This window comes from Stenella coeruleoalba (genome assembly GCF_951394435.1).
Source record: "Stenella coeruleoalba genome assembly, chromosome: 3".
Classification (NCBI taxonomy): Eukaryota; Metazoa; Chordata; class Mammalia; order Artiodactyla; family Delphinidae; genus Stenella; species Stenella coeruleoalba.
In genome coordinates, this window is record NC_137148.1 from 40278150 (window position 1) to 40293478 (window position 15329).

General features: G+C 36.6%; 1 protein-coding gene across 3 annotated transcripts in view; it reads left to right on the forward strand.

The window, feature by feature from the left end:
* Positions 1-13042, forward strand: part of ITGA1 (integrin subunit alpha 1) — a 173569-nt gene extending 160527 nt beyond the window's left edge. For 2 of the 3 annotated variants that reach the window (XM_079916898.1, XM_079916900.1), the window contains exons 28-29: positions 1329-1445; positions 6401-13042. In XM_079916898.1, coding sequence (XP_079773024.1) covers positions 1329-1445; positions 6401-6445 — 162 coding nt within the window. In that variant the 3' untranslated portion in view covers positions 6446-13042. The remainder of the gene's footprint in view (positions 1-1328; positions 1446-6400) is intronic. The other variant, XM_079916899.1, reaches the window with a different exon arrangement.
* The last annotated feature ends 2287 nt before the right edge of the window (positions 13043-15329 follow it).

Genomic DNA, 15329 nt, shown 5'->3' on the forward strand with positions numbered 1-15329 from the left:
CACATGTAGAGAAGCTAAAATTTCGCCAGTAAGCATCAGAAAATATGAGTATATATTATACTGGAAAAGAGTATATTTGATTCCTAAATATGCATTGTTAAAATATTACAGTTAGCTTTATTTTCCCTAAATGTTAGTTTAAAATTCCTCATGGAGCTCTTTATTTTACATTGTATCCTAAAGACAAATTATACTTAAATTGTTAAAATCACTAAAAATGATCATTTTGTAGTTCTATGATCTTGGGGAAGTCACTGATATCCAGATTTCCCTTTCTGCACCTCTAAGTTCAAGGAAATGTTTTAGATGTGTTTAAAGTCTATCGTCAAAGGTCTGATTCTCTGTACATCTATACTCCTGCCAGCTCTGTTTTCCGGATGCATGAGTAGTGACCTACCCGGAGCCATGTGAGGGGTTTGGATCAATATCCACTGCATGCAAATATCTCCCCTGTTAGTTTCTTTTTTTTTTAACCCCTACTCTTCCCCTCTAGGTTAAGGAATTGAGATGTTCCCCATTAAACGGAGAGGCAGAACCTTGAGCTATTATTGGTCATTGATAGCTACCCTGACTTAGTTTTTTTTCTCAGAAACCTAAGGGATGGGATGCAGGGCAGACAAGTTTCATTGAGGTTTGGGTGCCACACTGAGAGAGCTTGAGTAGCTGGAACTCTAAAAGCTGTCTCCTTCAAGATTTACTTCAGTTAAGACCTAATTTAAAGATGCTAAGAGTATGTCAACGGGAATAGACAGTGTGGTATAATTTAAAAACACACCAGGGCGATGTATTCATGAATTCATTTATCTGTACATTTGAGATTTGTGCATCTTACTATATGAAAATTGTACCTCAATTTGTAAACAAAAAACAAAGCACATTAGAATTAGAATTAAAGTTACATTTAGAATTAGAAGACCTACTCAGGTTTATATGTCAATAACCTGTGACAACGCTCCAGCCCCCAACTTATGCTATTGTGATGATGCACTAACGGCTACTAATAAATCTTTAAAACATATAATACTGTTGGTTCTCCCTGAGTTAAATTCACCTCTACCATTGAGAATTCTGATTCATAGATAGTTTACTCTTCATGTATAAATTTCTGAAGGATAAAATTATAAAATTGTTTGGGTAATAATGAATATGACATGGTTAGAGATTTAGAATAGATGAAGGGCATTTTAAAGTATGAACTCATTGTTTTCTCTGTATGTAGTAATGAGATTAAGTACACTGGTAGAAAATTATAGCCTGAAAGAACTCAGTGTACTGGGAGTTCTAATAGATGTTTATCAATGTTAACAGTCTTGTTTAATAATTTTCAGCTTGCTATTCAAATATCCAAAGATGGGCTACCAGGCAGAGTACCGTTATGGGTTATCCTGTTGAGTGCTTTTGCTGGATTATTGCTATTAATGCTGCTCATATTAGCACTGTGGAAGGTAAGAACCAAAGCTCCTTTGACTTTTCTACTTCAATTGTCAACAGCATATTGGTGAAACAAATTGTGATTTATCCATGCTGTGAAATATAGTATCACACAGCAATTGAAATGATAACCAAGACAAAATTAAAAAGAAAAATGCACATCTCATACATTGTGCACAACTTGATCCCATTTTTGTACAAGAAAAAAACTAGACATATCCAAAAATTATGTAAGATCCCTCTAGAGGTTAGGATTATAGGGGATCTTCATTTGTCTATAACACTGGAAATTTTAAATTACGTGTGCATTACTTTTATAAACAGAAGAATGAAAACTCTCTTTTATAGAAAAAACAAGAAGGAATTCCTATGTCAATTTAAGAATATATAGCAGCAGAATTATGGTTAAGATAAGCCCTATCCTAATCACATATCTCTATGTATCTTAAAAAGTATATGCTTCCTTACTATATAAAAATACCACATTTTACGCAATAGTCTCATGCCTGAGTGAGAAATGAGAGATTTATTCAATTAGTCGATGAAACGGAAGTCTTATAGTTGCATAGACTCCTGTTTCAAATCCTCCTGTAAAACTGAGTAACCATCTATTTTCTGTCGGGTCAATCTCTATATTTACATAGATGTTTTGCTTAAACTGAGATATGCAAAATTTTTCGAACACTTAGCTGTATCTTTTTCAAATTAAGCAGAACTGAAATGATAGCTTTTAGGATAAATTTAATAGAGCATAAAATCTCATAAAAAGTTGAATTTAATATTTTTCTAGTTAAATATCAAATTGGCATTTATTCTACCATATATCACCCTATATTTTACTTATCGTCTTGTTTAAAAGCTAAGCTATGTTAAAACTACAGATTGCGGTTACATATTCATTTTTCTGATGCCTGAGCAACAGAATTATCTTTTAATCAAATAGTTTAAATAACAAATTTCTCTCCCACCAAATTACCAACTGTTCCTATCCATTCTGACTAACATTAGTTATAATGACTTAACTTCCTCTTTGGGGGGGTTACTCTCAGAGAAGATGAACAAAGCCATGTATATCAGGAGCATTTAGTTCAGTAAATAGAATCCATTGCTTTTCTCCAGCAAAGTCTCCAGGACAGAATTCTCCACCATCTCAAACCTCCAGCTCTTCCTCCTACTTTACAGGGTATCCGTGCTCTGTCTGTAATACCTGGCTTTGCCACACTGTGGTACCCAAGGCCCGGCTTAGTGGTGTCAAGGTTGTGCTTGAAATGCAGAATGTGGTTTCTTTGTTCATATGCACCTGTAATAGAAGATTTTACTGTTGGTTTCTTTCAGTATGGTCTTCTAAGCACAGCACTTGCTCGTATAGTTTCAGGGCACCGCTGCCAAGAGAAGAGGAAAGCCAGAGCTGACTATTGGGATAGTCTCTCTAGTTGTATACCTCTTTTTAAAACTAACAAATAAGTTTCAGCCTCCTGTTTTTTGGTCATCAGTCTGAAAAAGCATAAGTATAAAAACAAACACATTCTTCCATCCAGGAGATGTTTTGATGACACATTCTGATTGCTTCTTAGATCTTCTTTTTAAGCCCAAAGAAAGACCATTTAACAGCCTTTGGCCTGTCCTGACCAGTAGGTATAGTTAGTTCAGCAGCCACATCACTGGGAGCTCCAGCAATGAGAACGGTGATTCCACAGTAGAAGGGAGGGGAACTAGCACTTACTGAGTGTTTACTATGTACCAGGAACTGTTTTAAGCTTTTCCACTTAGATACTAACGTCAACCCTATGAGGAAGACACTATTATGGACCTCATTTTGCAAGCTAGGGAGCTGAAAAATAGAAAAGTTAAATATGTTTCCCAAGGCCACATGGTTTGTCAGTTTCAAAGTAAAGCTCTGAATCTGGGCATTTCACTTTTGTGTCAACACTATTAGCCCCCCCACTCTATGTTCTCTCTTGCTTCTATTCACTCTGTTTTCCTTACAACCTCTTCAACTAAGTATTTTAACTACATTTTACCCTTGGGGACACTGAAGCAAACAGAGAGTAACTCTCCCAAGAGTTACCAGCTAGCAAGGGACTGTGTTCAAGCAATGCTCTATCTGCAAAGCCTACCCCTTATCCAATATGTCCCACCGCTGCAGGCTATGAGGCAAGGCTCTTCACTCTGGAGCTCCAGGAATTGGGTTTTGTTTAAGAGGGTCATAAACTCTCTGAAATGTATAAAAATATTTGGTACTGGAGTGAGAACCCCTGGTTGGATTCAGACTTTCAGCAGCTCCATTATACTGAAAAGATTAATTGGCCCTCCTCCTGCTCCAACCTCCCTGAAGAATTTGGTCTGCGGTAGGCTCAGAAGAGCTACTCTCATCCCCAGGCATCTATTTTTGCGGTACGCGGGCCTCTCACTGTTGTGGCCTCTCCTGTTGCGGAGCACAGGCTCCGGACTTGCAGCCTCAGCGGCCATAGCTCACGGACCCAGCCGCTCCACGGCACGTGGGATCTTCCCGGACCGGGGCACGAACCCGTGTCCCCTGCATCGGCAGGCGGACTCTCAACCACTGCGCCACCAGGGAAGCCCCCCAGGCATCTTTTTAGACTAACTAGATATGGAGCAGAAACCTCAGAACTATCCTTTCTTCCTTCTTCTTCCAAATCCCACCAGTCTGGAAGTTCATCAAAATTCTCAGTCTGAGACTTTGTGCAGGGAACAGGCTAAAGCTTCCTCCTAGAGCTGGAATTCCATTTCAAAAGGCACAGTCTTTATAGCTTTACCTTCGTAGCATGCATAGCAGAGATTAAAGCTTGACAAAATCTTAGTAGGTGCTTAATATACTTGATGTTGAAGGGAGAAGGCTTGTAGAGGACACAGGTTTAAATAGGTTGGGAAACATGTCCTGAAATATGGTACCACACACTAAGGGAGATGCCCAGTCAAGTCAATATAGCCAATAGGATAGAATGAGACTCGGTCCACAGAGGATCCCCGAGAAATCAGATCGTTCCTGTCTTTACTTGATCTCATACTGATGTCTGATCCACCCTTGATGATTTATTTACTAATCCCAAAGCTTTGTTCCTCATGCAATATGCATATCCTTAGGGAGTGTGGATGGGGAATAGCACTGCCACCTATTAGTCTTTTATATGTTAATTTATATTTATTTATATTAACATATAATATAAATAAATTAATTTATATTAACATTAACATTTATATGTTTCATTCAACATTTATTCTATATTAAAGTCATTGAGTGTGTATTTCTGCCAAGGACTGTTTAATCAGACCTTTGCCACAGGGTTTTGAACTAGGGGGACATAAATAAGATCATTAAGTAAATACAAAAAGAAAAAGAAGGAAAGAGAAAGCTACCAAGAAAGTCTGGGTGCTCAAAACAAACTTAACTTGTCGCAAATGTTGGCTAGTATTGGCCCTGTTCAGTTTGAAGCTATAAACTGTATTTTCCTAATCTCCACTCTAATCACCCAACTTCCACTGAAAACCCAATGTTAATAGAATCAGTTGGGTGGAAAAGTTTAGATAACAGAAGTTAAGCTTTAAAATAAAGCATTTAACATGTGAAAGCAAAGGAATGTTGAAAAGAAGCAAAAAGACTTGAGGAAGAAGAAGAAAAGGTCAGGAACTGGGCGAGGCAGGAAAGAGAAAAGTCATGATTCACCACTTGCTTTTGTAAAAGGCTTGTCTGATTTATTTTCAGAACATGCAGGTACAAGTTAAAGGGCTTAATGGTTTGTGAATCCAGAACTTTTATAGTTGGCTCAAAGGAAAAGGCCTGATACATGCAGGAGAACTGGCATTCTAAGGAAGACACATTTATTGTTTCTTCATGTTCATTTGTTCTGTTGTCACCTTTTCTGTGACGTCTACCACCAACTAGATTCTGGCGTGGAGAAAGACATAAAGCCCTGAGTAAAATTTCTCTAATTTAAAACTGCATATGTTTGACCATTTATGCCCTCGAAGCCCTCAATTGTTCAATATAATTATTTTTTAATATATAATTCCCTTGCATAATTTACCCTAACTTCATGATTAAAATGACATGAAAGTACCACACTTTCAAAGAATTAACTCACTGTCTTTGCTTGAACTATTATAATCCACTCTCAAATTAAAAAAAAAAACACAGATTTTAAAAGAGAATACTTCTCTAGGACCCTTTTTTAAATTTCTTTTTTTTGAATATCCATTTTAGATTAGAATATTGCAAAGGTACCTTCTAGCTCCTATCCTTATTTTTATTAAACTCTTTAATTGGAAATAATAAAGCACTTGTAATTTTTATGATGCCCCATATCACAAAGCATAATGAAAAGGGACCCACATTCACCACCACGTGAAATATTTCCTATGTTCAGTGACTTCATTTTCATATCCAAATGATACAGGGTGTTTTCAAGAGACTCTTTATGTCAGGCCTATATAGACAGATGTGCTAACACATTTAAAGTTAATCCAGACAACTCAGAAATCCTCCCCAACCCCTTAGCCATAGTGTACCTACGAGATTCACCATCAGCAATAATTACCTCAATTTATGACCATCAGTTACTTGATGGAAATTCCTCTGCCACATCCCTGAAAAAGAAAGGTGATGGCAAAGTAGAGACAGTGCCAGTTTGTATGTTTGTGTGCAGTTTGTATGTCTCCCAAAATATTTTTCCAAAACCCTTTAAGTTAGTTTGCTACATATACTAGTTTTTACTAGGAGACATGATATATTTAATTTACAAAAAAGTTAAAAATGAAATAGCAATTTGATAAATGACATTTCTTGACATTCAGTATTACTTAATAGATCAATGAAAAAAATACCTCTTGATTATATTATTTGTATGCCCACAATTGCTAACATTTTACTAAACTAAATTTTATCTGAGATTAGTATTTATTACTTAAATTCAAATAACTAATTGTATTATGTTTGGTATTTTCTCAACAGATTGGGTTCTTCAAAAGACCACTAAAGAAGAAAATGGAGAAATGAAATATTTTAGAAGAAATAATTATTCAATGATCTATCCTCAGGTTTGCCTCAAATATGTGACAAGAAATTTATAAATACAATTAAAGACATAGTCACATAACTCTACATAATCCATCAGGGATTAATCATTTAGAAAATGACAGATCAAGCAAGATCCAAAAACAATACATTAAAGCTTTATTTTATAAAATGTTGAAAAATATTTTTAAATAATTACTCATTTTTGTTGAGTATTTAAGCAAAATTACAAAGTGTTTTGAAGATGAAAAGTAACCTGTACAAATATGTTTATATATTAAATCACCATTCCAAGTATTTAAGGAATACATAAAAAGATTTTTATGATCATTGAAACGTCTACTTTCAAAATAATATAAATTAAGCTTTTTCCATTGATTCCTGATGGATATCCACATTCAGCATGATGGTCAATATTTGTAAATGTCAAGAAAGGAATTTTACCTGAAAAAGGTCACTTCCCCCCATTTAAATGAGAAAAATTTCCCAGGTGGAGTCTATATACAATATAGACTGAAAATAGAATTAAATCACAGAGAATATATTCAGCATCTTTGTGTTGGGTTCTATACTGGGAAAGTTTTCTTTCCAAAGTGTTTGAAAAATAGTACAATTGAGCTGAAATTCTATCTAGGATAGAAAATCAAGATAGACTTGTTTAAAAGCAAGTGCACTGAAGGGATTAATTTAAGCTTTTACAGAACACGCCTAGTTTTGGTATTGAACTCTAAAACTCAAAACTCTTTTATACTGAAAAGCACAGCAGTTTTATGTGGCATAACAGTGATTTGTCATGAAAAGTCACGTTGTGTGTGGGATATGCTAAAATGGTTTCTGAATGGAACTGACAATGTAGATGGATGCCGCAGAAATGCTGGTCATCTTTTGAATGTGAGGGGGTCCCAGGATGTAACCCAAAGTAGGAATTGTCTCAACTCCTTGGTACATGGTTCATTCAAACCCTCAAACTGTGAGAGTATGTTTATTTTTAATATTTTAAAAGATATTTAATTTTCCAAAAGTGGTTCTTCTTTTTATGAAAAAGCAGTATTCCATTTCAGTATTGCATTTTACCAACAAGCCACTGCTTTTTGAGTGTGGCATATGAATGTTTAAATGGATCTCCGGAAATGTATTTTAAAGAATTTCAAGTTTGAAACCTCGCACCAACAGAAAGACATCACACCTTTGTATGAGCTTCTTTGTTCTTGAAGTAATCACCGTGGTGCATCGGACTCTACTGTAGCATAAGCTCCTAGGTTGTTCCATTTCTTAGGGGAAAAACAATGAATGAATGTACCTGTGAACTACTGCTGTAAAATTTTCTGATACTTCTGCAACTCTATCTCTCCACCCGATTGGCCATCACAAGATCAGAACCTGTACTTATCTGGAAAGTCCTGGGCTCTACTTTTCTCAGAAAGCAGCAAATCAATGGAGAAATTGAATGCCATACATTTAATTTTTAAAAACTAATTTCCAGGGAATTATCTGTGGACTCAGAGGCAGCCTACCTCATGGCTCTCTACATCTACATCTGAGATCCTGATGGTCAAAGACATGCACCTGGGGAGTGCTGAGGTCCTCAGTAGCTAGAAGAAAGGCTAAGTTTTTCCAGAGATTTGGTATCCTCTTCCTGGCCTGTGGTTGCTCAGAAGTGTCCAGTTTTAGAATTTTCTTCATTCCTGCTGTCTATCTCCAGATTCCAAAATCATTCTTTCCACCTGTTCTTTCTTTGCCCAACAAAACTCAGGTCTCTCGTATTCAGTCACCATGGTGCACAACTCCGGTGCACAACCTGCTCAGCAGCTCTGATCCAGGCTCAGCACATTCTTAGAAATAAATCTAATAGATAAAATTTTTAAAAATTCACACTTGTCCTCTGACTCCTAGGCAAAGTATTTACTGAACCAGGAGTATGCACATTTCAACTAAACATGTTAACGTAAAGGGGAAAAATAGAAAAGATGGCATTTTTAACATTTTAGAAAAGAGAGTAAGAGCTGTTTGGCCAAATCAAATAGCTGCTTATAAGCTCAGCACAGTTTTTAACATAATTCATTCCTGTTTTTTAAGTAGAATATTAAATGAGCCAGATATCCTATTTCCTTAATATTGTGATTTGTTGAGGTTTATGTATGTATGTGTCTGTGCATCTGTGCGTGTGTGTGTATAAACACACATGCACACACACACGCATGTATGCATGGACACAAATTGGAGAAAAAATACCTCAACACCAAATAACAGAGTTTACAAGAAATAAACACACAAAAGCTACACCACAAGAAAAGTTTGACTCATCCACTTTGCATATAGTTTTCACTTTCACTAATATTTAACTTTAGCATACATTTATGCAACTATCTAAAAATCATAAATGTATAATTATTATTTTGACTAAATTAATAAGTCAACAGATGTCCCAAATTAGCTTTGTACAGATATCCTAAAACAGAGACAATGATTAAGAAATATACTAAACTCTATTATTTTATTTTAAAACATTTAATAAGAAAAGTGATATTTAAGACAATTTATGAGCTTATTCATTAAATTAAATTGCAAAATAGTTTCTTTTTTTAACTTTGGTATTTTTTTAAATTAATTATTTCTTCCACTGTGGACTGAACTATGTATGAAGTCCCTTTCCATACCAAGCCTACAATGGTATATTGGTAAATTATTGAACAACTTGGCTCTCCAGGAGGAAAAAAATTCCTGATTTGTGTCATTTACCAGTTTTCATGGTCTAAATAGTTTTGTCACGGCCATTTTCAAGCTACCAACATAGCCCTAACCAGCTTGCACAATTCCTGAAAATGTATTTGTCAGTTCTCAAGAACCAGTATGAGCTAACTTCAGTGCACCATTGAGATAGATTAGATGACAATGATAGATAGAAGATAGATAGATGACAGATGATAGATAGATGACAGATGGTAGATAGATAGATATAGATGATAGATGGATAGATAGGTATAGATGATAGATAGGTGTAGATGATAGATAAATAGAAATGTAACATGAATATATATATATATACACACACACACAAACATGCACAATACAATCATATTTCAAATTATTCTTAAAACGTTGATCTCAAACCCAGCAAAGTGCTACATAGTTTCCCATTCTTCAATTTCAATTTCTAAAATTAGAGTCTTCCTTTAATGTTAATAAAATGATACGAACTTGCAGGAAAAGGAGTTGAAAGCAATATATATATATAAAGGGTGACACTGAAAATCAGAACTACACAACCACAAAGAAGCTGTTTCACTTTCTCTCAGAATCCAGAGCCCTGCAGCCATACTGTGAAAGGTCATCCTTTGTAAATATTTGTAATTTCTATGACCCAGTTTGAACTTCAGTGATCCAATTTGTTCAATTATTTTCTCCGAGCACTAGATTCATGGGCAATTTAATCTCTGAATATTTTTTATGTCATAACTGTGCTTGAAATGAGGCTGTGGGAGGACATATTTTACAAAATTTGATGTTTACTCAACCACAGTAATTTATAATTTTACCTCTTATAAAACCAATATCTAGGCTCAATTAGAAAACAAATATCTGCACCAAAGCAAAAGGTGGTTGCGCAGTGCTTGAGTAAACCTGGGTGGAAGGAGAAGCTGAGAGAAGGGCTGGCATGTTCTCTCCAGGCGGCCCCCCGAAGGGCCACGGTTTGCACTGTATGAAGGCTGCCCGCCAGCGTCTATGCACTGCGCTTTCCTACAGGATATCTTGTCTGTCAAACATGTTGTAATCTGCTCCGTGTGAATTAACTGTCTTGCTTTGCACAACAGTGAGAAAACTAAGAAAGACCCAGGCTCAGAGCATGGTCCGTGTGCCCAGAACAGTCACAGTATTGTTCAAATAAAGAGGCTTCTGGCAAATCAGCCTTTTAAAAATAGTATCCTATGTATCCTTCATTGATTTTCAACACTTCTCAAGTCTCCCTCCATTAGATTAGTCTTCTCACCCAAGGGAGGTTTTCAAGAAGACTACTAGAGAAAAATCTTTTTAAAACGTGTGCTCTGTTTGCTACGAATACCAGCTTCTGTGATTTGATCATTTACACAGGATGTCAGTCCTCTGTTCTGTGGCAATCTAAAGGGTTGGTATGGTAAATGTAATAGGGACAGAATGAAAGGCTTGAAGAGATGAAACAGCTTGAAGAAATTTACAGACTGTTATTGGGACACTGTCAGCATCTACTCCAGTGGGGAGCTGGCAGGATTTGGCCCTTTGGTGGGTCTCCATCAGCACCCCCCCAATCCCCATCCTCACCCATGGAAATTATAATCTAAAACATGATGGGCTTCCCTGGTGGCGCAGGGGTTGGGAGTCCGCCTGCCGATGCAGGGGACACGGGTTCGTGCCCCAGTCCAGGAAGATCCCACATGCCGTGGAGCAGCTGGACCCGTGAGCCATGGCCGCTGAGCCTGCGCGTCCGGAGCCTGTGCTCCGCAACGGGAGAGGCCACAACAGTGAGAGGCCCACGTACCGCAAAAAATAAAAAAGAAAGAAAGAAAAGAAGAGCTTTAAAATCCTGGAAATGATGCTACTTTCTAACTAAAATTTCCAATTTAACTGTAAACAGCAGGCATTTTAATGCAAACACAACTTCCAGGTGAATCCACTAGACAGCCCTTCCAATCAGACTGCTGTCTCTAAATACCTCCTACCCAGAAATTCTGAAACTGCCACTGGAAGTGAACTTTGCAGTGCATTACTAAAGGCTAAAGGCTGCCGTTTCAATGGGAGCACTGTTGTGCAACATCTTAAGTAGAACGATAAAAAGAGAGTTAAAATCTAACATTGTAATCTGGTGAACGAGTATTTTTGATCCTCATATTAAAATGTAACCTTGAATTTAGCAATTCCAAGTAACAGCCTTTAACCATCAACCTTGAGGAAAAGTACAGGAGCATGTGCCGGCTCTTCAGCCCCAGGTGCATTGTCCCCTACAACATGTGGTGCCCAGGAGGTCCAGTTCCTAACTGATGAGAATGGATCCTCTGCTGCTGTAAATGGCCTAAGCTCCCAAATCCACTTCATCCCAGGATCGGCCCTCCCACATCAGACACACACATATGCACGTGCTGAAATTTTACCATACTGAAAAATATACAAGGATAAGTTCTCACTTCTAATGTTGGACTCCTTGCTTTGAGATCAGCTTTTTTTTTTTTTTTTTCCTTTTAAATTATATTAAAGGCTTTCTCCCATAGCTAGTGACTTCAGAACTTTACACAAGACTTCCTTGCATTTTCCTCCCATTACAGGCTAGAGAATTTCAATACCGTGAAGACTGGACAGTAGGACCCAGGGCCCATTTGCAGGATCTCTCTGCTTTCTGCCTTCCAGTTGGCTGTTTCTCTTCTCAACTGTACAGTGGGGATGTTTGGTCTTAATTTGGGTCTTCTTGGCAAGGCCATTCTAAGCCTGGTACTCCTTGCAGGGCCTTGAGATCTAGGTGTTCTTTACTGGTGAATTGAGGCTTGGAAATCCTTTAATTATCTGACACACCATGGAAATCACGGCAATATACTAGGCAGATACCAGAGACAATCATAACTATGATTATGTTTGATCTTACCATATTTGAAGTCACATCTTAATGAAAAACGACTAAGTCTGGAATTTCAGGAGCTTTCCTGCAAGAGACTGAGACTCAGTGTTTAACCTTTTATTTCAGTTTGATCTATGCATAGAGATTGGGGACAAAACTTTTAAAAGAAATGTTCCAAATGACAAAATAAAAGGCAGGATTCAGCGATCTCCTACTGACAGTCCCTGTCCCCAGTCCTGTTTTTCAAGAAGCGGAAAGAGGATTGGATGGGGAAAAGTGAGTATCATAATTGTTTCTTTCTGCTACATATTGCCAAGCAGAAGGAAGTCACCACACGGCACACTAATTGTGGCTTTCTGAGAGATCTTAGCATCATAGGTCCAAGGACAGGTGACGGTCTTCCTGCCATGCCCCCGAGGCATCTTGCATTTTGAGAGACAGAAAAAAAAATGTGGGGAGAGGGAAAGGGAGGGGAAGAAGCTATTCATCTTTTATGTACACACCATTACTCCTCAAAAATACTGTAAGCTTCCTTAGCCCACATCATACCTGGCTACAATACTAACACATGTACTTCACACAAGTAAACTGTTGATTAAATAAGAGTAAAAGTATATTCTTACCTGTCTATTAACTAGGGCTAATTTCCTGAAGTTTAACATGCTTTGGCTCAAGTAAAAGCAATCATTTGAAGTAACAACAGCTCAGATCTTCTTCTTCGTTCCAGAAGCATTTCACACAGTACATCCCGATACTTAGTGTTTAATTGAGAGACACCACTGCCTTTATTCAGGTTACAAGAGCCACCCTGTGCGTTCCTTATCAGGAGGACCAGTCTGAAGGGAGATTGGTGTACTGTGTGTTACTACTATTAGGTTGTAAAATTGATAAGAGACAGTGTAAAAAATTGTGTCCGTTTTATTAAAAAGTAAAACACTGCATATAATAACTACTGCCCTGAAGCATGTATCATACTCACTCCAATAAACTTTTCTGCATGGTCTAACATAAAGTATATTCATTGCTTTTTTATTATTATTATTTACCTCAGAATAAACTCATTAAAATGAATAGCTTAAGGGTGTGTGCATTTCTACAAGACTTTTATTGGACCAACTCGTTAGAAGAAAATATTTTGATTGCATTCAAGAACAAAGAAGCACGAACTTTGTTGATTCTAGTAATCTATTAAGTGCCTAATTTCAACCCATTTGAAAAAAGAAATGGTCATCAGATTACAATGATTTCAGTTGATATAATTAAAAATAGCTGAGAGAGTAAAAGAGTGCTTTGAATGTCCTATGTATGGTGCATCCTGTATACTGATTTGAGGTCAGAGGTTTGGTATTTTTGTATAATTCTGTCTTATCTTGGGCATCAGCTGTGTATTTTACGTCAAGGTAAATGAGCATCCTGTTTTATATGTTAAATTTAAAAAGATGACTTTTTAAAAGAAGAATGTGACTGCTGTGATTTTAAATACACAAATTTTATCCAAGATTAATATTTCTTCCAATGCACCAACTTTTTTTTTTTTAGCTCCTTGGTAGGCTTTCAGTTTGATGCTCTAAAGGGAAAAAACAGAAAGCAAATTAAGTCTGTCTATGGTGTTTCCTGTACACAATATAGCAATGTGATTAGTCTTTTGCAAACTTGAGACAAAAACCACAGAATCCATTATTACTACATATCTTCTTCTAATGAGATGTTTTATTCATAAATTGTCTGCTACACAATAATAGATTGGACCACGTAGTATAAAACAAAAATATACTAAGAAGTAAAACAAAAAGGTATTTTCTCTATTCAGCTTATAGTTTAAAGAAATAAACTTATTTCATATATAAGGGCTAGAAGAAAATGCAGGAAGAAGTTTGAGTAGTAATAACATGTTCATTTTGGGTTTTTTAATATTTATTTATTTATTTATTTATTTTATTATTTTTGGCTGCGTCGGGTCTTAGTTGAGGCATGTGGGCTTCACTTTAGTTGTGGCGTGGGCTCCAGAGTGTGTGGGCTCTGTAGTTGTGGCACACAGACTCTAGTTGTGGCATGTGGGCTCAGTAGTTGCAGCATGCGGACTTAGTTGCCCCAGCATGTAGGATCTTAGTTCCCTGACCAGGGATCGAACCTTCATCTCCTGCATTGGAAGGCAGATTCTTAACCACTGGACCACCAGGGAAGTCCCGACATGTTCATCTTGTAAAAGGTTTTATCCTCAAACTATGCAGTATGGTGAGTGAGGGAGGTATTTTTATGGAAGACAAAGACTGAGTTTTGAAGAGGTTATTTGTAACGTCCTGTACCAAATTTGTGTCAGTACATGGCCCCAGTGTGCTGTCTTTTCTCTCTTACTGTGAGGTAAGTAATTCTTCTCCCATTTCGCCATTTGCCCAGGAGGAAAATGCAGTGCAGGTACTAGAAAAAATCTGGATATGTTCTCTGTAAAATAAATGACATATATAGAAATTTATTATTTATAAGTCTGGAGCATAGACACAATATTTGCTGTTCTTTCCCTTCGTGATGTTTGATTATAAAATTAACGTGACAATCATAAGCAGATTTCAGTAACAATGTTCACCAAATACAAGTGAACATTAAAAGGGATGGAGGTGATTCTGTTTTCTTCTTTAGAATAGCTATATTATTTGAATTGTTTTTAAATAAATATCAATTTTTAGGTAAGAAAAAATCATTTAGGGTTAAAGGGAATATATTCACATTGTAAAAAGTTTGGAATTCAGAAAAATGATTGTAAAACAGTCGTTACACCAGCACCAGAAATTACTAACATTAAGTTGTCTTGTTTCTGAGCAAACATGTTTATTTTTTCCATATTTCTATTTTGACATACTTGAAATCGCAGAGAATATGGTTCCCTGTACTTTAAAAAATTTTAACATTACATTTCTTAATTTTTCTTTCACATTAAAAGGGTGATAGCCATCAAAGTCTTTCCCTTATTCTGGAGTTGACAACAGGGAGGAAAATTACTCCCACATTCTCTCAAGTTAATAACCATTATACACATATACACATGCCATACTAGAATTCTCCATAGTCCAAGTGTCAAATAATTACTTCTTTAACTACTTCTTCAAGCAGCAGTGGGACAGGGTAGAGAACAAGGAGTAGATAGGGAAAGATGGGAAAGGTAATCTCACTAAGAATAATAGCAAATGTGGTCCCATTTATCATGCAAAACCAACTGGGTTATTTTTTAAACAAGCCTAGAAAAAGAAAGAATTTTTGCCAAAAACAAGGCCTGGCATCAGTATCTTA